We start from the raw sequence: 25,866 nt of genomic DNA, 5'->3' as shown, positions 1-25,866 counted from the left end.
CTTCTTCCTTTTGAATCATTGAGGACAATGCTTCCCCTAAGTGGTGTGGGGGGGGGGGGGGGGGGAGGGGCTAATAAAGTGTCTAGAGTCGTAGTGTCCAAACTCCCTTTAACTTTATTCTTTTGTTTTGTTTTTATAGCGAAAGGCATGATTAGTAGCTTGTTTTTAATGTAAAATATGGCATAATTTTTTTTTGTTTTGTCTCTTCTTTAAAGGTTGTTTCTTGTACATGAAAGTGGTTTCTTGTGTTTTTTGTGTTCTTGATATACCCACATCTTGTTTTATTGTGAAAGATCTCCAATGAGAAAAGCACCCGGTTGCAATCTTTGAGCAAGTGTATGAGTAGGTATTTTAAGGAGCACATTCTAACTTTTGTTTTAACTTAGACCTTTAAAAGTCTTTAGAGTAAAAGTAATATATGTTTGTGTGGGAAATTAATCAATTGTGCTTTATTGTTATATTATTAATTGTTAAAGTTAAAATGGGGCGGGAGAATGGCACCAACATGTGGGGGAAAGGACAATCCCTAACTTCTTAATTGTGGTGGTGACTCCCTAATTTGAACTTAAGTTCCAAATCCCTCAAATGAGGAAAATAAATTCATCAATGCTAGGGGAAAGGACAATTACATCCAAAAAGACTTCCTACCAGGAGATGAATCAAAAATTTTGCAACACTGCTTAGGGTGATTTTGAATCTAGGGGAAAGGACAATTACATCCAAAAAGACTTCCTATGAGGATAGATAGCCCCTAAGCATCTGCAGTCCCTTGTGCTTAATTTGTTCATCTAAAATTTAATTCTAACTAAATTCCCATCACTCTTATATGAAATGAAGAAATGACTTTTCTCGGTTACTTTAGCATTAAGGATAGAACCTGTTCCTCATAATATCTGTCTTATACAGGAGCAAGAAAAAGGTTGGACTGCACACACACACTCACTTGAGACTTGATGTTGGGTTGAATAGGTTCACGAGGAATGTTTGAAATTGTGATTAGTATACTTGAAACAAAACCTTCAAAGAGACATGTTGTTTTCAATTGCATTGCCATGATGAATCTTTTTATTGCTGCTATGTCCATTGCCTTTTGCTTGAGGACAATTATAGATTCAAGTGTGGGGGAGTTTGATGAGTCATAATTTAGTCTAATTTAATGCATTATTTAGTTTAGTTTTATTTAGATTTGATTTGATTTTATTGCAAATTTATTTCCTTTTTGAATGTTTTACTTTAAATTGCTTTTTATTTTATTTTAGGAACGAATATATGGTGGAAGGTGTCTTGGAGCAAAAGAAAGAGGACTGGAGCAAATACAGTGCAAAAATACGAAGATACGAGACAAAAATATGTCTCCACCAAGCCAGAAGCTTGGCATGGCCCGTGCCAACATGTGGCATGGCCGTGCTACCCTCCAGAATGCTCTTTTGCTGCTTTTCTTCAAGCCCAAGTTACCCTGTTGCAGCTTTACTGATTTGCCCTTATAGTTGCTTAGTTTTTGAGTCAATTGTAAAGCTATAAATAGATTAGCTCTCCATCATAAATATTCACCTTTTCTTAGAATTATTTAGTGAATTATTTCAATAAAGTCCTTTTATTTTCTTTACTTTCTTTTCTCGCAATTTATTTTATTGTCTTCTCTCTTCTTTCCCCATGTCTACGATGAACATGAGTGAGTAGACTTCTTATTGTCTTGGGATTGTTGGATAAGTCTAATGACATAATCCTAAACGAACCAAGCTTAAACCCTAATTTCATGTAACAGTAATTTCTAATTTAGATTCACCGTTTTAACATGGATTAACCATTATCAAACTGTAGAAGCGAAAGTGGAGGGTTTGATAATTGTTAATCCATCATCCCAAACATCAATTCATAATGCGAAAGCGGAGCTTTGATGTTGGAACAAGTGAATCTAGACAATAATTGCAAAGGCAACGAAATAGTCTTTGCAATTATTGAGACACAAGTAGTTTCAATCCTTATAAGCATCTTCTAGTAATCAAGTCAGCGAAATAGGCTTGGTTACTAGGGGTAAACTCTCACCGGTCTTTCATCAAAAAGGTGAGGGGCTAAAGGGAAACCGGTCTTTAGAAATTAAGGTGTAAACCATGAAATTAGAAGTTAAAGTCTTGGCTAGTGAAGGATTAGTTATTATGACGAACCAATAATCCCGAGACATCTTTTATTATTATTGTTATTTACCTTCAGCAACTAAACCTCCTTTTTATAACTTTTCCTCTCCTCTAATCATTCTTTTAAAGTTAGTTAAATTGAACAACTCCCTAGCGGAACGATACTCTTCTTACTACTATTACTTCGATAGACCGTGCACTTGCAGTTTGGCTCTATCACTAAGTTACCTATAGGAAAGAAGACACTTCACAACAAATGGGTGTATCGAGTAAAGGAGGACCATGATGGATCTAAGAGATACAAAGCCCGATTAGTGGTCAAAGGATTCCAGCAAAATAAATGAGTTGACTACACCGAGATTTCTGCTCCAGTGGTGAAGCTCAATACTATCAGTTCTGTTTTAAGTATTGTTGGCTGCAAGAATCTCTATCTTGAGCAGTTAGATGTGAAGACCACATTTCTTAATGGAGACTTCAATGAGGAGATATACATGCACCAACCTGAAGGATTCTCAGAAGAAGAGAAACAGAATATGGTGTACAGGCTAAAGAAGAGCTTGTATAGCCTGAAATAAGCTCCAAGACAGTGGTATATGAAGTTTGAAAGCTTCATGAACAAGGAAAGTTTCCAGAAGTGCAATGCCGACCATTGTTGCTTCTTCAAGAGATATAAGTCTAGTTATATCATTTTGCTACTTTATGTTGATATGTTAGTAGCAGGCTCAGACATTGATGAGATCAAAAACTTGAAGATGCAATTGTCAAAAGAATTTGACATGAAGGACTTAGGTCTGGAAAAGAAAATCCTTGGTATGCAAATCACGAGAGATAAGCAAAAAGGAGTTTTGCAGTTATCTCAAGCGGAGTACATCAGCCGTGTTTTGCAAAGATTCAACATGGGAGATGCAAAACCGGTTAGCACACAGTTGGCAAGTCATTTTTGCCTATCCCAAGAACAACCATCTCAGACGGAGGAAGAAGAAGAACTCATGGCCAAGATTCCATATGCTTCAACAATTGGAAGTTTGATGTGTGCAATGGTCTGTACGAGGCCAGACATTGGCCATGCAATGGGAGTTGTTAGCATGTTTATGTCAAGTCCATGTAAAGCTTATTGGGAAGCAGTTAAATGGATTTTGAGGTATCTAAGAGGCACCACAGAGAAATGTTTGTACTTTGGCAAAGGCGAGATAAAAGTAAAAGGCTATGTAGATGCAGACTTTGCTAGTGAGGTTGATCACCGAAGAAGTACAACTGATTATATATTTATTGTTGGTACTGGAGCAGTTAGTTGGATGTCGTGAATACAAAAGATTGTTGCTTTATCCACTACAAAGGCTAAGTATGTAGCAGTAACAGAAGCCACCAAAGAATTGATATGGCTTCAAGGATTGTTAACAGAGTTAGGATTCATGCAGGAGAAATGTGCTTTGTACAGTGATAGTCAGAGTGCGATACATCTGGCAAAGAATTCAGCATTCCATTCAAGAACAAAACACATTGGTCTTCGTTATCACTTCATTAGATCTCTCCTTGAGGATGACGTGCTAACATTGATTAAAATTCAAGGAAGTAAGAATCCTGCAGATATGTTAACAAAGGTGGTGACTATCGACAAACTAAAGTTGTGCTCAACTTTAGTTGGCTTGTTAGAGTAAGAGACCAGAGAAGGTTGTTGCATGATCAAGGTGTGAAGACCGATTGAAATCAGTCTTCAAGTGGGAGATTGTTGGTAAAAATGGATGGGACCCATTGCATGTGGTGTTGTTCAACCAAAGCAATTTCTCAATCTACCTTAACACGATACATTTAATGCAAGGGTGAATTTTTCTTTGGAATAGTAAAGCTAATGTGTAGCTTGAGGTGCATAGGAATAGCTTGCGGTGCTGATTTTGAAGAAAAGAAACGTGATACATGCAGGTTTCACATTCAACTTGTAGCAACAATTGAATATGGATTATTAAGTTCACATTGTCTTATTTGTCCTATAAATAGCGGCTTCGGCATCAGAAGCAAATACACAAAAACACAAGTGAGTGAATTACATCAATAGAGAGATAGAGAAAAACTCATTGTGAGAATATTAGAGAAATTCTTGGGTGTAATTGGGTTGTGGGTAGTGAGAGATTGTGAGTGTTTGTAAACACACATATATTCCCATTTTATTGAAGAGATCTGTAGCAGTCCGGAGAGTAGGAATTATTGGCCGAACTTCATTTACAATTTTATGTGTTATTATTCCGCATTTATTTCACGTCCACTTAATTTGACTATGGAGAAATTGTGCGTAGTTTCCCAACATGCATCCCAACAGAAGATCCATCACAATTTATTTTAACACAACCAAAAGGAGGAGGAAGCCAGTGAACATCCTGAACATACACCACTCTTATAACCTTACAAGGAATTCCAAAGAGGTGGAAGAGTTTGAAGTCAGTCATATCAATTGCACCTTTAACAATAGCAAGCTTGAAGTTGAGAGCCACTTCAGCAGTAATGGGGCAGTGAAGGAAAATGTAAGAGGAAGTTTCAGCAGCTTGCATACAAAAACAACAAACTGAGACAATGGGGCAACCTCTAAGCCTGAGATTATCATCAGTGGGGATCTTATATTGTGCAAAAATCTCCAGGCTATAAAAGCTTTATGGGGGGGGGGGGGGGGTATACGTGTTCCAAAGGAGTTTATGCCAGTTGTTCTTCTAGCAAGACCCATCAAGGGAAGCATATGAAAGCTTATTAGTCAACCTACATATGGATTTTCAATTTGAAGCTTCATACTGTGAAGCTCCACAGGTAACAATTTAATCCTTTATCTTTTTTATTTTAATTTTTTCCATTTAATTTTGCATATGGATTTTCAAGCTTCAAATATAATATTCTTATGCAAACATAGATAAAGATCGTAGATTTGAAGACCGAAATGCCATGAGAAAATAAAATCATGGATTTGAAGCTTAAAAATTCATATGTAAATGGACTAAAAGGACAAAATTGAAATGAAAAAAATAATAAATCACCAAACTGTTACCTAAAATTAAGTTGAGGGACTACAAGTGTAATTTTGCTCTTTTTTTTTATTTTATAATTTTCGTTTGAAATCGATCTTAAAGACATATACATTTATGATAGCATTAGTGATTTTACAAGAACACATCACCTTAATTAATTAGGCAACCATTTAATTCCATACAAAAGGTTTCTTATAACATGACACATGACAACATTGATATGAAATAAATAATAGAATGTCATTTGTTAATAGTACTTTCTAAAAAAATTAATAGAAAAGACTCATCGTTATAAAATTAAATTATAAAAAGGATTATTTGTTTCAATATCATTTTAACAAAAAAAAACAAGAAAAAGAAAAAGAGTTAACGAAATAGAATGAGTTCTACTTCTTATACATTACATCCAAATGTCTCAATATTTCCACATGAATATTCTCTGTTCAAGTTAGAGAACCATGCAAGTACAAATTATTCAAGATCACAAATCAATACAAAAATTAAGGATTATATACCATGCACGTATCTTCAACGTATATTTGATACAACTTTGACCTTTCTCTCAGCATTGTGACATTGTCCATCCACACCAAAACCACTGCCAAGTATGCTTCTCTCATTGCAATGCCTCTTAGATCAAAGAAACTTGAAAAATAAATAATGAAAGCAATGAATCAATAAAACAGAAAATAGATAGTATTAGTGAGTAATCAAATTTAATAAATTCATAATGCATTTCAAAGAAATTCCTTTCTCTTCACCCTTTCTGCAGTATAAATAAGAAATAACGAAAAAATGATTGTTGTTGTGAAATTCAATAGGACAAGAATCGAAAAAAAATGTTTGTAGTGAACAAAGTTCTTTCATCACCATAGCATATAGATAGGTGGAAATCATGTGAAATCACAAATATGTTTTCGAATTTCAAATCGTTAGAATTGCACAATTGTAGGAATTAAAATATAATGATTTAATACAAATATTGATTTTAATACAAATATTTCCATACATTTTATAAAATATGCATGGTTGGTAGAGAATTGTACATTTTTTATTTTCATTTGAAATCGATCATGAAGACATACACATATATGTATGATATATCATTAGTCAATTTACATGAACACATCACCTTAATTAGGCAACCATTTAATTTCATACAAAAATAGTAGTTTTCTTGCAACATGACACATGCAAGCATTAATATGAAATGAATAATAGAATATCATATATATTTTTTATTTTATTTTTACAAAAACAAAACGATACTCATTCATTTAAATTGATAGAATATATCAGAATCAACATTGCCAACGTAAAAGGTGAATCTGCGAACAAACTCACAACACCCAAGTTAATAGCATATAGCAAAACAATGCCTACAAATAATATGATAAAATTTAAATCACTAGAATACCCATGCTTCCGGATCTACAACATTGATGTTCAAATCATTGATTGAATCTGTGATTCACTGAAGTTGATCTTTCAATATGAACCAAACAAACACCGCAACAAGGTGTGAAATCAAACAATGCCGCACAAGACGACGAACAACACAACGTCGCACTTAGACGATGAAATCACGATGAAAAAACACAAAAGAAAACACTTGATATATATATATATATATATATATATATATATATATATATATATCTGTGTGTGTGTGTGAAAATCACTTATTTAGATCGAAATAAAGGGAAAAATGATGCAGATGAGTGATTCTAGATCAAAAAATGACCTAAAACCACTCATCTTCGATAAGTGAAAGAGAAAAAAAAAACTTAGGGAAAAGTTGAAGCTTCTCTCACCAAAAAACTAGGACTGGCTAAAAAAATCTTTTTATTTGTTAACATTTTGTAAAATGTTGAATTGAAATGAATCTTCTTTATAAAATTAAAATATAAAAAGGATTCTACTTATATAATGATCTGAAACATTTATTTCAATATCTTTTTAAGAACAAAAGAGTTAATGAAATATTATGAATTCTACTTCTTATACACTACATCAAAATGTCTCAAATTTTTGTTTTGGTAGAAATTATGTCTCAATATATAAGAGCCTCTTGTAATGTTCCATCAAAAAGAATGTGACTCTTCTTTCTAATAAGGAATTTCCTATGAGTCAACATTTATACTCACTTCATCTTTAATCTGAAAGAAAAAGTTCTCAACTCTTCTTATTTTTTTTTTCCATGAATTTCAACTCTACTTATTTTCACAATACATTCTCCATGAATATTTTGTGCAAGTTAGAGAAACAAGCAATACAAAAAAGTACAAAATAATAAAGATCACAAACAAATATAAATAATAAATACAAAAATTAAGGAAACCATGCAATAAATAATAAATACAAAAATTAAGGAAACCATGCAAGTATCTTCAACGTATATATTTGATACAATTTTGATCTTTCTCAGCATTGTTCCTCCAATAAAATCGCTGCCATGTATGCATCCCTCATTGCAATGCCTCATAGATAAACAAACTTGAAAAAAAAAATGGAAGCAATGAATCAACAACACGGAAAATAGATATAATTAGTGAACAATTAAATTTAATAAATTCATCATGCATTTTAAAAAATTCCATCTCTTCATCCTTTATGCAATATGAATAAGAAATAACGAAAAAATAATTGTTGTCAGTTATGCAAGAGGACAATGAAAAAAAAATGTTTGTATTGAACAAAGTTCTATCATCTATACTATCTATAAAGAAAATACATGAGTTTGGACTAATTTTTCCCTTTCCAATTTTACCCTTCATTTAAAATACGTTATTTACTATTTTATCCTTTATATAATATTATTTAAATTATTAATTAAAAAATAGAAAAATATCATTAAAATAGGAAAACCTTACTACAACTGAAACAATATTATCTATAACAATATATAAAGGGAATAAGTGGGATATATTTTCATTATTTCAATTATACCCATAAACAAAATTTCTTATAATAAAGTTATATTATTGGTGTCAATGAAAAGGATAAGAGTTTATATTATATTTATTATTTTGTTGGTGTAATTGAAAAGATAAGTATGATGTTAGAATTTTAAGTCACAAACATCTATGTATATAATTTGAATAAAAATTAATCCAATTTAAATCAAAATCTAAATTTCATAAAAAAAATTGTTAATAATTTACACGCATTAACGCAATAAAAAACCATTTCCGTCTGAACGCTAGTCACCATAACATATATAACATAGATAGGAGGAAATCACAGGAAATGACAAATATGGTTTCAAATTTCAAATTGTTTATTTTAATGAAGAAATTCATTGCATATCATTAGCTAAAATGTGCCAAATACATGAAGGTACATCATCTATAATATGGGGGATAGGATTGGATAGGGTTGCATGAGCTAACTCATAAGCGACCCCATTCACTTGTTTCTCGTTTGTTTAAGGCACGACATTTTCATAACACTGATTTTATTGGGTCTAGTATTGGACATAATCCAAGTTATGTTTGACGAAGTATTTGTAGGTAAAACAGGGAGTGCGGTAGCGTATAGGCCCAGGAGTTAATATACCTTTTTTAGGTGCTCCTTGGCTTAAAGACAGTTTGTCCTTGTCCACGACTAATCTAATATTTGAGCTTTGTTGCAGGTGAAATTGTAAGATTTTATTAATCAAGATTTGAAGGTTTGGAAAGCTCCCTTAATTTATAATCTCTTTGATGCGCGCACTGCACAATTTACCCTAACACACTGCTTCATCCTTGTTGCAGAAGATAAATTAATTTGGAAAGGGGAGAAGAGGGGTAAGTATTATGCTCGAAGTGCATTATTTATATGTGTGTCTAAAATTGTAGATAATTTTCATTTGCATGTCCCTGACTGTTGGAATTTAATATCAAGATAAAGGTGCCTCCCAAAGTCAAGAATTGTTTATGGCGCGTGTGTCGTGGTTGCTTCCCAACACGTGTTCGTCTCAGCAGTAGAGGTGTACATTGTCCACTTGATTGTGTTCATTGTAATATCAATTATGAAGATAACATCTATATCCCCATTGAGTGCCCTAAGGCTGTTCAAGTATGGCATGATGTGAATTTAAGGGACAAAATCGATTGGGTGCTTCGTCAAGATTAATATACATGCACTTATTTTCACTCTTTTGCAGCAATTTTCTTCAGATCAGTGTGAGCTTATGGCTACGATAATGTGGAGCCTTCGGAAGAGTCGCAATACGAAACTTTGGCAACAATAGAATGAATCCAACTCGTAGGTAGTTCAGCGTGCGATACATTTACTGGATGAGTGGGTGAGCAGCCCTAATAATAAGGTCCCACAGTCATGCTCAGTCCAACACGGTCCAATCACATACCATAAGGCAATACGATAAAAGATGGAAGAAACCGGCATCTGGCAGGTATGAATGTGATATTGACACATCCTTTTCTACCTCTCTTAATAGGGTAGGTTTTGGAATGTGTCTTAGAGATGATGCAGGTGATTTTGTTCTTGCCAAAACGGATTGGTTTGCTCCCTTGTGTGACATAGATGTGGGGGAGGATGTCGGGTTACATACAACTTTGGAATGTATCAGATCTCCGGTTTGATAATGTGGACTTTGCTCTTGATTTCAAAAGAGTTATTGATTTTGTGAATTCACATGTAGATGATAATAGCGAGCTTGATTGTATCATATCTGCTTGTAAATACTCTCTCCGGTCCTTTATACAAGAAACAAAAGACATAAAACATCAAGATCAAGGAAATACATTGAAAATAGTCATTTCATTTAATACACTTCTTCATTTAAAAAAATTCCATGAATACCCCTAAATTAATTACTCTTTATTCCACCAATTTACTTACTTTTAATATTCTCTCTCATAATAAATAAGGGCACAAATGAAATTTAGCTTCAAACATACTTGAAACTTGGTCAATCTTCTTATAAAAAGGACCTAGAAATTTCTCACTTTTATTTCTAATAAAAAGGACCGGAGGGAGTAGTTATTAGTTAAATTTCAAATTGTTAGAATTTCAAGATTGTAGGAATTAAAATATAATGCTTTAATGAATTTGGTGATTTTAATACAAATATTTCCATACATTTTATAAAATATGTCAAGTTGGTAGAGAATTTGTACGGTTTTTATTTTCATTTGAAATCTATCGTGAAGTCATACTCATATATGATAGCATTAGTGCTTTTACACGAACACATCAGCTTAATTAGGCAACCAATTAATTTCATACAAAAATAGTAGGTTTTTTACAACATGACACATGACAACATTAATATGAAACGAATTTTTTAATATTTTAGAAAATGATTAATTGCAAGGACTCCTCTTTATAATTTTTTTTTAGTGATGGATAGAGTTTGAACCCCAAACCTTACATATTTCATGCATTGTCTAAACCAACTAAGTTAAGCTCACGAGGACCCTTTTTATAATATATTGAAAAGCAATAAGTTTTTCCATTAAAAAAATTATGTAAGATGTTATGCATAAAAAAAATATGGATAGAGATAGACAAGTTGACTTGGCAAATAAAAAGGCTGACAAGTTAAAAATAGAGCATTACCGTCGAAACTATATGTAATAAAAAGGCTGACAAGTTAAAAATAGAGCATTACCGTCGAAACTATATGTAATTGTTAAAAATAGAGCACGCATTACCGTCGAAACTATATGTAATTAAATGCAGGTAGTGGTCGGGGTTTGAACCCCGGACCTTTGCATATTTTTATGTATTGTCCCAACCAGCTGAGCTAAGCTCACGAGGACAATCTTAAGTTTAATCTGTAAATGACAATGATTTGCGTAGTGTAACTTTCAAATTTTCTAATATTGAGAATCCATACTATATTAAATTTCCTAACTAAAGAAACGTTGATAAACAAATGTACAGTTCCCCTAAAAAAAATTAAACAAAAATGTAAAGTATTTGTCAAAAAGATTGATTAGTACTGTTTTGTCAAAAAAATTGATTAGTATTGATGAGTAGTACCATTTATTTCTGTCGAAAAAGATGAGTAGTACCATTTATGAAAATATTTTGCTTTAAATACGATTACTATGTACCATAGTAAAATCACATTAACACGATAATTATTCATTAAGCTATCTGTTCATTTTAGCAACTAATCGCAATATGGCTGTTGTTCTTCATCCTATAATTTCTTTTGTAGTACTTTTTTCTCTTGTGATTAACCCTTGTTATTGCCTTAACCATAAATTGTTCAATGTTTCTGAAATTCAAAATGTTAATGATCAATGGCAAATGGCAATAGCTACATGGTATGGAGCACCAGATGGTGCTGGATCAGATGGTGAGTATTTGCATAATATTTAAGTGTTGGTGTACAATTTAAATTACATTGATAAGGATTTATCATTTATGTTTCTTGTAAAAGAATAATATTTTTTTGGGCCAAAAATAAGTTTGAAATTTATTTATTTTACTATATTTTTTGTGTAGGGGGTGCATGTGGATATGGTGATAGTATAGAGTATCCTCCACTTTCTAAAATGATATCAGCTGGAGGTCCATCTATTTTCCTTGAGGGAAGAGGATGTGGTGCTTGTTATAAGGTGCTTTTCTATATGAATATAATTGTTAGTTTTTGTTTTAATCTACAAATCCTAGTTCAATTGATAAAATGTTTAAATTATTAGGTCGAATACTGTGATCGAGTTTTGAATATTCCCTCCTCCATTTGTGTGTGTTATCTACCCAAAAAAATATAGTTTTTTTCTTCTTCTTTGCAATAAGATCTTATTTTATCAATTTTAGATCATTTAAAAAAATACAATAAAAGATAAAGTACTATTATATTTTTATTGTTTGCTGATATAAAGTTCTATTATATATAAAAAAAAGTCATTGGTTGTTTCATTAATTTTCAGGTGAAATGCACACAAAATAGTGCATGCTCAAGAAATCCTGTGACAGTGATGATCACTGATAGTTGCCCTGGATGTGCACCTATCCAGTTTGATCTAAGTGGAACTGCATTTGGTTCCCTTGCAAATAATGGCCAGGCCGAAAATCTTCGCAATGCTGGAAGAATTAATGTTCAATACCAAAGGTATGTATTAGTTATGTTTGGATTTGATTTTAAAAATAAATAAAATATTTCATGTAAAAAAGAAGAGGAAAGAAAAAATATAGTCAACTCCAAAATTGGCGTAAATACTCCATTTTAGTTTTTGAAATGGTATACTGAAATAAAAAAGTTAATAATGAAATTAAAAATTCCTTTACTTTTTTAATCGATCAATTTAATTATTCTATATCAAGTCCCAAAAATATTAACGTGTTGGAGTATTTTTCAATAGAAACTTTTATATAGCAATTATTTTAGTTTTTTTTTTTTTAGGGTTGCATGCGCTTTTGGGACATCAATAGCATTTGCAGTCGATAGTGGAGCCAACCCATACTATTTTGCTACTGAAATAGAATATGAAAATGGAGATGGTGACATTGTAGATGTTGCATTGAAACAATCAAGAAGATGGGTTCCAATGCAACGTTCTTGGGGTGCAAGATGGGCTTTGAACTCAGGTTCACCGTTACAACCTCCATTTACTATTAAGATCACAGAAAATGGAAATGGAAGGTACAACACCATTATAGCTAAGAATGTGATTCCAAGAAATTGGCAACCTGGCAAAGTTTATCGTTCATTGGTTAATTTCTAGAATCTATGAGATTATTAAATCTACATAGGTTCCCTTGTTGTGGCTCATTTAATTAATTATAGAATAAAAATTTATCTAGAATAATCTATTGTAGCATTCTATTAGAGTGCAATATTGAGTATGTTAAGGTCTAGTTGTCTTTTTTTTGGGGTGAATAAGGGTCTAAATGTCTCATTTGGGGTCTATATAAGTATTGCATGATGGGTATGAATGAATTAATTAGTCTAATTTTTTTGTTGTTGTCTATTCTTGCTTCTTTAATCTCTTTACTTTCCTCTCTTAATTATCATGTGTTACCTTATACAAATTGGGTTGTAAATCAAACTCATAACGATTTTTATTACTTTATGTTAAAACATAATGATTTAGATTTTTGCATGACCACAAACAAGGCCGGCCTTGGGCATAGGTATGTGATGCGACGATCTAGAATAAGGGTCAGCCTAACAGATTAAGAGACCTAAAGCTCTTACTTGGGTTATTTGACCCTTAGGTCGGCCCTGCCTAGAATCTAGATTTTTCTATATGTATGGGGTCCTTTTTTTCACACTTGACAAAGGCCCATAGAATGTCAGGAACGAGGTTAACCTCAGTGATGCCTAACACTGGATTAATGCATGGAAAAAATATATTCGGGAGAGCAGAAACACCATTGGTTAACCTCGACGATGAAGGTGGCTACGATGACCATGACAAGTTATTTTGATCTCACCAATATCGAAAATCGAGTTGGAACACATTTATAACAGTTCTTTTATGACGTTTCAAGCCTGAATGGTGGAAAACTAACGTTGTAGGTAGCTACAAGAACGTTTTCCGGTAGCAGCAAACCAAGGTGTTGCATTATCCTTTAATGCCTTTGACCCAAACTGTAACGGCAGTTGTATAACTGTAGTTTTAGGTATCCCTTAAAAACATATGCTTTTGATATATATATATATATATATATATATATATATATATATATATATATATATATATATATATATATATAATTTTTGACAGATCAGTAAATATTGTTAATGAAGTGGATAAAATAGTCACAAGAAAGGGGGGGTTTGAATTGTGATCCTTTAAAAATTATCCTGCAACTTAAAAATTAATTCTCAAGTGGAAACTTGGAATAGTTAAGTTAATAGCAGACTTCAGAACGTTCTGATGTCTGAGTGCAAAAACAGTTTAAAGCAGACTTCAGAATGTTCTGATGTCTGAGTGCAAAAACAGTTTAACAAAGTAAATGTGTTTGTGTGTGTTTGTGTTTGCAGTAAGTAAAGAGTATAGGGAAGAGAAAGAACACACAGAAGTTTAAAGTGGTTCACCCAATGTGGGTTAGTCCACTCCTCACAATCTTGTGAGAGTTTCCACTATGATGCTTGAGATAACCTCTCAAATCCTGCACCTTACAATCTGTGTTCACCTGAACACTTACAACCCTGTATTCTCTAAGCCTCAGCAGGCTTGCACCTTGTTGCTAAGTTAACCACTTAGACTTTTACAACCTTTGCTCAAACTAACACTTTAGTACCCCTAAAGCTAGATGAGACTTTGTTACAATTTGTATGAAGGTTTGAATGTTTGTGAATCAAACAGACAAGAAGAAAAGAGGAAAGAAAAAGTTATCTGTGAAGAAGATAACAGAGAGGGAGAAAGAAAATTGATTTACACTATAAAGAAGGTAAGAAGAAAGCCTTCAGTGATGATCAATTGAAGTTTGCAAAAGCTTCAAACAAACTTTGTTGTTTTCTTGTATGCTTTGCAATTTGTGTGGAGTTTGAATGTTTGAGAATCAAACAGAGGAGGGGGAAGAGAAAGTTATCTTGGCACGAGATAACAGAGAGTATTGATGTGCACTAAGGAAACAAAAGCCTTAGAGATTGATCAATTTCAGATTGTAAAAGCTTCAAACAAACTTTGTTGTTTTCTTGTATGCTTTGCAATGGTGCAAGTTTTGATGAGCCTTAGATCTGTATTTATAGAGTCTTTGAGCTCATATAGCCGTTGTAAGGTGACCAATGGTGTTATGCTACGTGTCCTGGGCCCCACAAGCTTTTACTTGAAAATCTGGGTGAACATTCTGACCATCAGAATGTTGTTGCGTTCCCAGGATGAACATCAGAATGTTGCTGTGTTCTTCATCAGAGTGTTGGATATTCATGATGTTCTTCATCTGGGTTCATCATGGATGAATGTTGGATGAATTTCTGGGCTTGCCCAGCACGTGGTATGAGATTTGTATGAGTTTTATCCTTCAAAAAGTAGCTTCTCCATATGCTTCAAAAGTTGCTGGAAAAGTAGGATAAAGCTTGATTCAAATCTGCCTTGGATATTGTGCAGGAAAGAGAGGATAGTGGGTCTGCAGCTTCAGGCCCATGCTTCTAGGAGATTTGCTTAATTTTGTTCAGAGTACAAGTTATCTCTGATGCAAGATCTCCTTTTGCTACCTTTTTCTTCTTTCTACCAACTACACTGTTCATAGCTGGAAGCATGTGCAGGAGTGAACATTCTGACCATCAGAATGTTCCTTCTGTTTCACTTAGGATGATTTGTAAGACTTGTATCTGGTGTAATCAATCCTAATAGTGAAAACAAAACTGAAGTGCAGTGAATGCAACATCTAGGATTAAATTCTCATTGGAATAATCCTAGTACTTTAATGTTCATAGTCTTGGATGAATATTAAATATCCTTTTTGACATAAATCTTTGTCTATGCCTTTATTGTTGATAGATCCATGCAGATGTACTTTTCTGGACCTTTTATTCATGTCAAGTGTTCTTTGCATGTTCTTCACGTTCTTGATGATTCTGGGTTTGCTTATGAACAACCTTCTGAACTATCATCAGAACGTTCTGATCAACTCTCTGATCAACATTCTGAACAACATTCTGAACTAACTTTCTGAACTCAGAGTTAGTTTATGAATGCAAATGTTCTTTGATTTCTTGTATCTTGGTATGTTTTAACTTTGTTTGTGTCTTGGTTAATCACTCAAGAACGCACAAATACCAAGAACTATCAAAGTCCATTAATCCTTTAATCACCATAGATGTCTTTAATGATTTTTTGATCCAAAGTCAAAATCATTGTCTGCATAAGATATGTTCATGTCACATTTGTTCTTGCATGTTCTTGGTGTGGACATTGATTTATGGTTTTGCTCTAATGAACTTTCTGAGCAACCTTCTGAACTCCTTCTGGGTTCAAACATATGAACTTCAGAATGTTTCTTCTGGGTTCCTTCCTTTTTGATGGTTGTACTCTGTGCTGAACATTCTGATGTTCTTCAACACTTTGAACCTTATGAAGGTTGTTTATTTATTTCCTTCAAGAGCTACTTGAAGCATATAAATGAGAGATCATTTGTTTTGACAAACAAGATGATTCTTTCTTTGAAGTCCAAAAGAATATTTCTTTGCATCTAGTTCATTATTGCATGTAACTGATGACTTTAAATATTCTTGTTTATCCATGAAATAATCCTTTATTATTTCTGGATATATTCAGGGTTAATGTTCATGATTAATTCCATTTATATGAACATTCTGATCTCTGTTCATATGAACATTCTGAACTCTGAACTCTTTATCTTCAGAAGCTTTGGAAGTGTAATACTTTGAGGAAGTTCAGAGAATCTTCCTAACTTGTATGCATATTTCCTTTTATCTTCTTTACCCATGGTGGATCTTCAAATCATATAGCATAAAACTCAATGTGAGTTTTGTCACATAACTTCAAGCACATTCTTGTGCAGCTTGTGATGTAAGTTCTTCCAACATGATTCAAGTTCTTCCATCTTGATTCTTGAGCTATGAATCTTCATGGAGATGTGATTTTGTTGTTTCAACTGATGATATACTCATTCTTTCATTGTTGAGTAGATATGATGCACTTATCAATGTGGGTGGCTTCTAGCTTATCCACTTATGTGATTCCTGTTCTTTTAACAAAAACTCAAGTGCAACCATCAGTAAATCACCATTCATAAGACTTATTATATATTCCACTAGGTTTGTTATCATTAAAACATTCATCAAAAAGATTTTTGCTTCAACAATCTCCCCCTTTTTGATGATGACAAACCTTTTGAATAAATATTAAGTTTTATGATGGATATAATAATAAATGTAAGAATGTTCATTGATATGCAATTAAACTCCCCCTAAACACATGCAAGAGTTTAATTCTTATCAACCTAATTAAACTCCCCCGCAACATATGGAAAAAGGTTAATTCATAACATTCTTCATTAATTAAATCCATTTTAGATTTTTCTCTCCCATAATACATATGTCTCCCCATCCTAGGTTTTTATCCCATCATATATATCTCTCCCCCTTTTGTCATCTATCAAAAAGTACTAGGGGTGATATGAAGGAAAAGTGACATAATCTTGGAAGGTAAGAATCACAAGACATTGCATGTAATTCACAAATGCATTCATATATTAAACTCATGGTTTAATTAAAACATAATGCAAGGATCATGATCAATCATTATTTCAATCAGTTGTGTAAACTGGACATGAAAAATGATAACATATGCAACCATTTCAACATATTCAAAATATGAGAAATTTTTCTCAAGATTTAAGAAAATGTTTTTGTCCTTGGTTTCAATGTTTATGAAAAGATTGATATTTTCAAGTATAGAAAACTCCCCCTAAGTTTTAGAGATGAATATCCTATTACATTTCAAATCTTTTGATTTTCTAAGAAAATAATTATTTTCTTTTACTTACTGTCATAGCAGATAAGTTTTACATTTTGACAAAGTCATGCTCAAAAATTAGAAAATGATTACCTAATCTAAATTGAGCAAAGATCAATTGATCTTTTTCAGTAATTTTTGAAATTGAGAGAAAATGAAGCATTTATGGAAGCGGTGAAATCAGAGTTTAGAAAAGATCTTTCTCTCTTAAGAATATTCCCATGTTGGAAAATATTGCTGAGTTTTTTCAAAAGATGAAATGCTTCAAAGTATCATTTGATGCAAGATATAGTTTCTTTAAAAGAAATCAATTACAAGCAACAATTTTTTGACACAATTTGTGGAAAACATACATGTTTACAATCAAGTATATGCAGCAAATTTTTGCACAAACACATATTGATAAGCCATTGATGTTTACAACTTTATCTTTGTCTTCAATTTTTGCAATTAAAGTAAGATAATTATTCAACAATACTTAAAACAAATTTTTATGCTCAAAGCAAGTCCAATATAAGTTTAAGAACAAAATATGCAAACCTTAGAGCAATATTCGAAGATTATAACAAGATCATACACAACATCAACATGGAGATCAAGAATATAAAAAATCTTCTAATGCTAATTCAAACATAAGATTCATTTAAAATCATGTTTGAGGAATGATATTTTCATAAACTTAATTATCATATTTATTAGTGCAAATAAATGTGTACCTTATGCGATGATATCCCTTACTTTGAGATTCAATGAAGAGAGCATGTTTCTCTTTCTTTGAAATACTTTCTCTTCTGAATGGAGAAGTCCAAGCATCAATAAGCATAACCTTCTGAAGCAGCTTAATCATCAGTAGCTTTCTCTTCTTCTTAGTCTTTCCATCTTTCTGATCTGAGTGTCTTTTAACATATCCAGATGTTTCTGGATCTGCAGACATGTGATCAACTGATGGAATGCTTTGTTCATGAAGAATGTTTCTTTGAACATTCTGAACTTGAGTTGAAGGAATTGTTCCATCATTTTCCATCTTAGAATCCTCAAAGACACTTGCATTGAAGTCTAAGCTGAATTCCTCCATATTCAGATCAAAACCAGCTTGATTTCCAGCTAGCTCATCCTCATCAGATTCCTTTGTAGTAGTGTTTTCACTAAGCATGTGTGTGGCCAGAGCTTTAGCAACATCATGCATATCTGGATTTTTTAATGACACAGGAACATTTCCCATATCAGATTCTAGAACAATTTCTTGTTCATCAAACTGGAGTTCACCCATGATGTTTGTAACATCAACTTCAGATTTTGAAATTTGTTTCAGCAGTAGAAGATTTAAAGAATCTTTCTCCACTAAAAGCTTTCTGCTTTGTTAGCTTTCTGAGATATTTCTCCAGAAGCTTCTTCAACTTCATCAACCTTCTGAAGTTGTTATGCAGGAACTTCATTAACTTTCCCATCTTCAGTAGCTGTGTCAACTTTATGAAGTGATGTTTCAGTAGCTGTATCAGCTTCCCAAACCTTATTGGTTGCAATCTCAATGTTTGAGGTATTGCATCAACTTGCTGACTTCCATTCTCAGCAACATCAACTTCCTTTTGAAGTTGTTCAACATTCTGAGCTTCATCAACTTTCTGAACATCTTCCTTAGCAATGTCTGCAACTTCTTGGAAGGTTTCTTTAGGGATGTTTTGATCCATTGTTGGAGGATCCTCATTGTTGTCAAATTCTTTATGTCAAAGATTTGGCAATCCTTCTCATACACTTCATTTTTTCAGAGGCATCTTAAAATGCTTGAATATGAGTGTGAAAGCCAATTCATATAGAATATGAGAAGTCTTCTTGTTCTTCAATCATATGTTGCAAAAACATGTAGTTGAGATTGAAAGACAATATGTTGAGAACATGGTAGATGATCAACATTAATGACATACTCAAACACTTTCACTTATTGTAGCAAGTGAATGCAGAGATTGTTTAGACAAGTCTTTTGATCAGACCATATTCTTCAATCTTGAGCTTGCAAAAATAATTCTCTTATTTGCATCATATGAGTGCAGTTCTTATGACCAGCAAGGTCCTTGATGTTTGATCCAACATTCTCTAACCTTCCAAAGTTATTGAATGTTCTTTGAGTAATAGCTCTTGCTGACCAATTTTCTCTAAGTATAAGATTTCTACCTTGCTTGAAAACAGAGGGATGAACTTTGAAGCTTTCAATTTTTTGGATTGAGTAGCTTCAGCATCAGGAGCATTTTCCTGAACATTCTGATCTGCAGACACCTGAACATTCTGATCTTCAATTTCAGATGTTTCTTGAACAATCTGGACTGTATCCTGAGCATCTTGAAACACATCAGTGTTGAAGTATGAGTTTAGATCTTCTATGTTGAGATCAAAACCAGATGAAAATTTCATGTGTTCATCTTTTTATACTTGTGCATTTCCTTGACTCATTATTTGTGAAGCCAAGATTTCTGCATCTTCCTGAGTGTCTTTATCAACTTTGTTAGAAGCTTGCTCAGTATTTTCTTCAACTTTCTGATCTTGGTCAGAAGGGTTTTCTTCAACATTCTGAGGTGTGCCAACCTTCTGATGTTCCTTTCCAGCAACATTCTCAACTTCTTTTTGAAGAGATGCATCACCAGCTGAGTCAATCTTCTGACTGTCTTCTTCAGTGATTGCAGGAACCATATGAACTTCTTGAGGTATCTCATCATCTTCCATTTGAGTGACAACCTCATCTTGCATAATTTCTTCTTCAACAACTTCATCTTCTTTCTGAAGCTGTTCTTCATTCTTACCAGCAACATTCTGAACTGCTTTCTTGCAAGCTCAGCAACTTGTTGAAACAACTCCAGGGATGGAGGAGAAAGAGCTTCATTATCTTCCATAGGAGATTCATCTCCTTCTTCCTTCTGTATGCTGGATAGGTTTCTAACCTTCTTCTTTTCTTCCTAGTTCTCTGAACTTTCTGATCTGCATCCTCCTGAACATTCTGATCAGTGTTGTTTTGAACATTCTAATCTTCTTGTTGAAGGTCTTCTCCCTGAGCATCTTGAAAGATCTCATTGTAGAGATCATTTGTAATGTCTTCAATGTTGAGATCAAAGTCAGAATGAGCTCCAACATTATCTTGTTCCAACTGAATTCCTTCATCAACTTCCATATGATGATGATCACTTCCAAGAGTGTTTGATACCAGGATTTCTGCAACTTCCTGTGTATCATTATCAACTTTCTGAGCATGTTGCTCAGAATTTTCTTCAACTCTTATATCTTCAGAGGGTGCTTCAACACCTTGACTTAGAGTTGTTTCAACTTTCTGATGACCATCAGTAGTTTCTCCAACTTTATCAACAAATCTTGTAGCCATCATAGCTTCAAACTGTTGAGTTCTTGCCTCAACCAGCTTTCTTGCATGTTCAGTAACATGAGCAAAGACTTCAGGAGCTGGAGTAGGTTTGCCTTTCTCAGCTTTGTGAGAGCTTGATCCAATCTCCTTCTTGGCAGACTTGTCAGCTTCCTGTTTCTCTTTTACTTGCTGAACTTTCTGATCAGAAAGTCTCTTCACTGATACAGTCTTTTGAGGAGTAGGCATGTTGGTGGTTGTGATGTGAAGTTGTCCTAAGGTTTCTGTTGTGAATCTCATGAAGGTGTATTTACTTTCTTCACCTTCTAGGGATACTTGTGCAACCTTAAAGATGGGAGTCATATGAATCCCATATGGTAACTTAACAACTTTTTGTTTGACAGCCAAACAAGAATCAATCATGTATTGAAGGATTATGAAGCAGAGGTTGAGTTTTGTTTTGATCATGAGATGATACATAAATTAGTATCAGCATCAAAGGTTCCACATCTAGGGAGTAAAGTGTGCCTAATTATGTTATGGAAGATTTTAGGGACATCTTTAAGATTTGTGGAATCATGATCAGGTTTGGTGTATTCTAGGATAGGTTGTGGTTCATGTTTAGGTGATGACAAATGATAGCTTTTTAGAGGTGTGCAAGTAAATGAGGTTTTGGCTCTTTGACTTGAACTCATTTTAAATTATTCCATTGTTCTAGAACAATTCAGCTTCATCTTGAGAAGTTTCAGAATCTTCGTCATTTTGAACTCCACATATTTCTTGAACATAATTTGTCCATGAATCAAGCTTTTCCTAGAAATTTAGAAGACATTCCTGCATCACAAATTGGTAAAGCTCTTGGTACCCGTATTACTTTGGGTCCTTGGAGGTTAGTGTTTCTCTTCTTGAGAGATTCTTTCTTATGACAACATTCTGATTTAAGATAATCAGATTTGTTGAAACAAGAAAACTATATTTTACCAATCTCAACCTTTTGAGCTCATTCTATTTTAGGATATAATGTCTTTTTGAAATGAGGATTTTTCTCAAGTTTCTTTTTTTTTAAAAAAGAAACATACAGGTTCAGAATTTTAAATTTTTTTTTCAAAATGAACATTTTTCATTTACCTTCTCACTTTTGTTTGTGATAGGTTATGAATCCTAAACCAGCTTTTTGAAAGGTCTTAACAGACTTTAGAAAGTTGAATACGTCATTTTTCAAGGTTTTACTTTCCTTTTCAAAATAACATCTTGTTTCAAAAATTCAGACTTTTCTAAATCTTACAAATTTTTGATCATTGAGAATCTTATGTTTCTCAAATATTTAAAAATGATAGTACTACAATTTTTGAATGGTTTTAAGATATATATCATTCAGGATTAGTAGTTTCACATTTTCTTTCTTTATACAAGAAAAGTTGTTATTTTAAAAGTTCATACTTTTAAGATAAAATGCATGAGTCAAATGAGATATTATTAAACACTTTATATAAAAGATAAGAATTAGAATTTCTTACCTCTTCACTTCTTGTGTTTGTCTTTACTCATGCCTTGACTTCAAAATCATCTCTGGTTGCCATCTTTGCATCTTCTTCTTCAGAGGGCATTTCGTTTTGAAGTATCCCACATTGATGCATATGTGACATGCACTTTGATTTGCAGGTTTTGACATCACTTCCTTCTGGATCTTTTCCTAATGCACTGTTGAGTGCTCAAACCATAGAGCCAGGCTCTGATGCCAATTGAAGTGGATAAAATAGTCACAAGAAAGGGGGGGTTTGAATTGTGACCCTTTAAAAATTATCCTGCAACTTAAAAATTAATTCTCAAGTGGAAACTTGGAATAGTTAAGTTAATAGCAGACTTCAGAACGTTCTGATGTCTGAGTGCAAAAACAGTTTAAAGCAGACTTCAGAATGTTCTGATGTCTGAGTGCAAAAACAGTTTAACAAAGTAAATGTGTTTGTGTGTGTTTGTGTTTGCAGTAAGTAAAGAGTACAGGGAAGAGAAAGAACACACAGAAGTTTATAGTGGTTCACCCAATGTGGGTTAGTCCACTCCTCACAATCTTGTGAGAGTTTCCACTATGATGCTTGAGATAACTTCTCAAATCCTGCACCTTACAATCTGTGTTCACCTGAACACTTACAACCCTGTATTCTCTAAGCCTCAGCAGGCTTGCACCTTGTTGCTAAGTTAACCACTTAGACTTTTACAACCTTTGCTCAAACTAACACTTTAGTACCCCTAAAGCTAGATGAGACTTTGTTACAATTTGTATGAAGGTTTGAATGTTTGTGAATCAAACAGACAAGAAGAAAAGAGGAAAGAAAAAGTTATCTGTGAAGAAGATAACAGAGAGGGAGAAAGAAAATTGATTTACACTATAAAGAAGGTAAGAAGAAAGCCTTCAGTGATGATCAATTGAAGTTTGCAAAAGCTTCAAACAAACTTTGTTGTTTTCTTGTATGCTTTTCAATTTGTGTGGAGTTTGAATGTTTGAGAATCAAACAGAGGATGGGGAAGAGAAAGTTATCTTGGCACGAGATAACAGAGAGTATTGATGTGCACTAAGGAAACAAAAGCCTTAGAGATTGATCAATTTCAGATTGTAAAAGCTTCAAACAAACTTTGTTGTTTTCTTGTATGCTTTACAATGGTGCAAGTTTTGCTGAGCCTTAGATCTGTATTTATAGAGTCTTTGGGCTCATATAGCCGTTGTAAGGTGACCAATGGTGTTATGCCACGTGTCCTGGGCCCCACAAGCTTTTACTTGAAAATCTGGGTGAACATTCTGACCATCAGAATGTTGTTGCGTTCCCAGGATGAACATCAGAATGTTGCTGTGTTCTTCATCAGAATGTTGGATATTCATGATGTTCTTCATCTGGGTTCATCATGGATGAATGTTGGATGAATTTCTGGGCTTGCCCAGCACGTGGTATGAGATTTGTATGAGTTTTATCCTTCAAAAAGTAGCTTCTCCATATGCTTCAAAAGTTGCTGGAAAAGTAGGATAAAGCTTGATTCAAATCTGCCTTGGATATTGTACAGGAAAAAGAGGATAGTGGGTCTGCAGCTTCAGGCCCATGCTTCTAGGAGATTTGCTTGATTTTGTTCAGAGTACAAGTTATCTCTGATGCAAGATCTCCTTTTGCTACCTTTTTCTTCTTTCTACCAACTACACTGTTCATAGCTGGAAGCATGTGCAGGAGTGAACATTCTGACCATCAGAATGTTCCATCTGTTTCACTTAGGATGATTGTAAGACTTGTATCTGGTGTAATCAATCCTAATAGTGAAAACAAAACTGAAGTGCAGTGAATGCAACATCTAGGATTAAATTCTCATTGGAATAATCCTAGTACTTTAATGTTCATAGTCTTCGATGAACATTAAAGATCCTTTTTGACATAAATCTTTGTCTATGCCTTTATTGTTGATAGATCCATGCAGATGTACTTTTCTGGACCTTTTATTCATGTCAAGTGTGCTTTGCATGTTCTTCACGTTCTTGATGATTCTGGGTTTGCTTATGAACAACCTTCTGAACTATCATCAGAACGTTCTGATCAACTCTCTGATCAACATTCTGAACAACATTCTGAACTAACTTTCTGAACTCAGAGTTAGTTCATGAATGTAAATGTTCTTTGATTTCTTGTACCTTGGTATGTTTTAACTTTGTTTGTGTCTTGGTTAATCACTCAAGAACGCACAAATACCAAGAACTATCAAAGTCCATTAATCCTTTAATCACCATAGATGTCTTTAATGATTTTTTGATCCAAAGTTAAAATCATTGTCTGTATAAGATATGTTCATGTCACATCTGTTCTTGCATGTTCTTGGTGTGGACATTGATTTATGGTTTTGCTCTAATGAACTTTCTGAGCAACCTTCTGAACAACCTTCTGAACTCCTTCTGGGTTCAAACATATGAACTTCAGAATGTTTCTTCTGGGTTCCTTCCTTTTTGATGGTTGTACTCTGTGCTGAACATTCTGATGTTCTTCAACACTTTGAACCTTATGAAGGTTGTTTATTTATTTCCTTCAAGAGCTACTTGAAGCATATAAATGAGAGATCATTTGTTTTGACAAACAAGATGATTCTTTCTTTGAAGTCCAAAAGAATATTTCTTTGCATCTAGTTCATTATTGCATGTAACTGATGACTTTAAATATTCTTGTTTATCCATGAAATAATCCTTTATTATTTCTGGATATATTCAGGGTTAATGTTCATGATTAATTCCATTTATATGAACATTCTGATCTCTGTTCATATGAACATTCTGAACTCTGAACTCTTTATCTTCAGAAGCTTTGGAAGTGTAATACTTTGAGGAAGTTCAGAGAATCTTCCTAACTTGTATGCATATTTCCTTTTATCTTCTTTACCCATGGTGGATCTTCAAATCATATAGCATAAAACTCAATGTGAGTTTTGTCACATAACTTCAAGCACATTCTTGTGCAGCTTGTGATGTAAGTTCTTCCAGCATGATTCAAGTTGTTCCATCTTGATTCTTGAGCTATGAATCTTCATGGATATGTGATTTTGTTGTTTCAACTGATGATATACTCATTCTTTCATTGTTGAGTAGATATGATGCACTTATCAATGTGGGTGGCTTCTAGCTTATCCACTTATGTGATTCCTGTTCTTTTAACAAAAACTCAAGTGCAACCATCAGTAGATCACCATTCGTAAGACTTATTATATATTCCACTAGGTTTGTTATCATTAAAACATTCATCAAAAAGATTTTTGCTTCAACACTTAAGTGATTGTAAGAGTTAACTTAAAATCAGGTTCAGAAATCAGGAGCAACGTGCCACGATCAGAAGCAACGTGCCACGATTGGTGGTTTCAGATCCTGAGGCAAGCACTGGAAAAATCGTGCCACAATGGAATCGTAACGTGGCACGGTGGTACGCTGAAGGAAATAAAGAAAACGTATTTTTCAGTGGAGATTTGTTCCGTAT

The 25,866-nt window shown here is 33.5% G+C and overlaps 1 protein-coding gene and 1 long non-coding RNA gene across 2 annotated transcripts; both read left to right on the top strand.

Annotated features, from left to right (window-relative positions):
- The first annotated feature begins 4,171 nt into the window (after nt 1-4,171).
- On the top strand, nt 4,172-10,457 carry LOC146927336 (uncharacterized). The gene is made up of 3 exons (XR_015005644.1): nt 4,172-4,928; nt 8,778-8,931; nt 9,029-10,457. It is a non-coding gene; the product is annotated as an uncharacterized LOC146927336 (long non-coding RNA).
- Nucleotides 10,458-11,254: 797 nt separating this feature from the next.
- On the top strand, nt 11,255-13,068 carry LOC146927335 (putative expansin-B2). Its single transcript, XM_085700624.1, has 4 exons — nt 11,255-11,456; nt 11,606-11,718; nt 12,034-12,215; nt 12,507-13,068. Exons 1-4 carry the CDS (start codon nt 11,279-11,281, stop codon nt 12,826-12,828), a joined length of 795 nt encoding a protein of 264 aa, XP_085556750.1. The 5' UTR covers nt 11,255-11,278; the 3' UTR covers nt 12,829-13,068.
- Nucleotides 13,069-25,866: the final 12,798 nt, after the last annotated feature.

Source organism: Medicago sativa, chromosome 4 (assembly GCF_051527215.1).
Source record: "Medicago sativa cultivar Bolivia chromosome 4, Bolivia_mono, whole genome shotgun sequence".
Classification (NCBI taxonomy): domain Eukaryota; kingdom Viridiplantae; phylum Streptophyta; class Magnoliopsida; order Fabales; family Fabaceae; genus Medicago; species Medicago sativa.
Note: the sequence above shows the minus strand (reverse complement) of the source record. Positions and strands in the feature narration are given on the sequence as shown.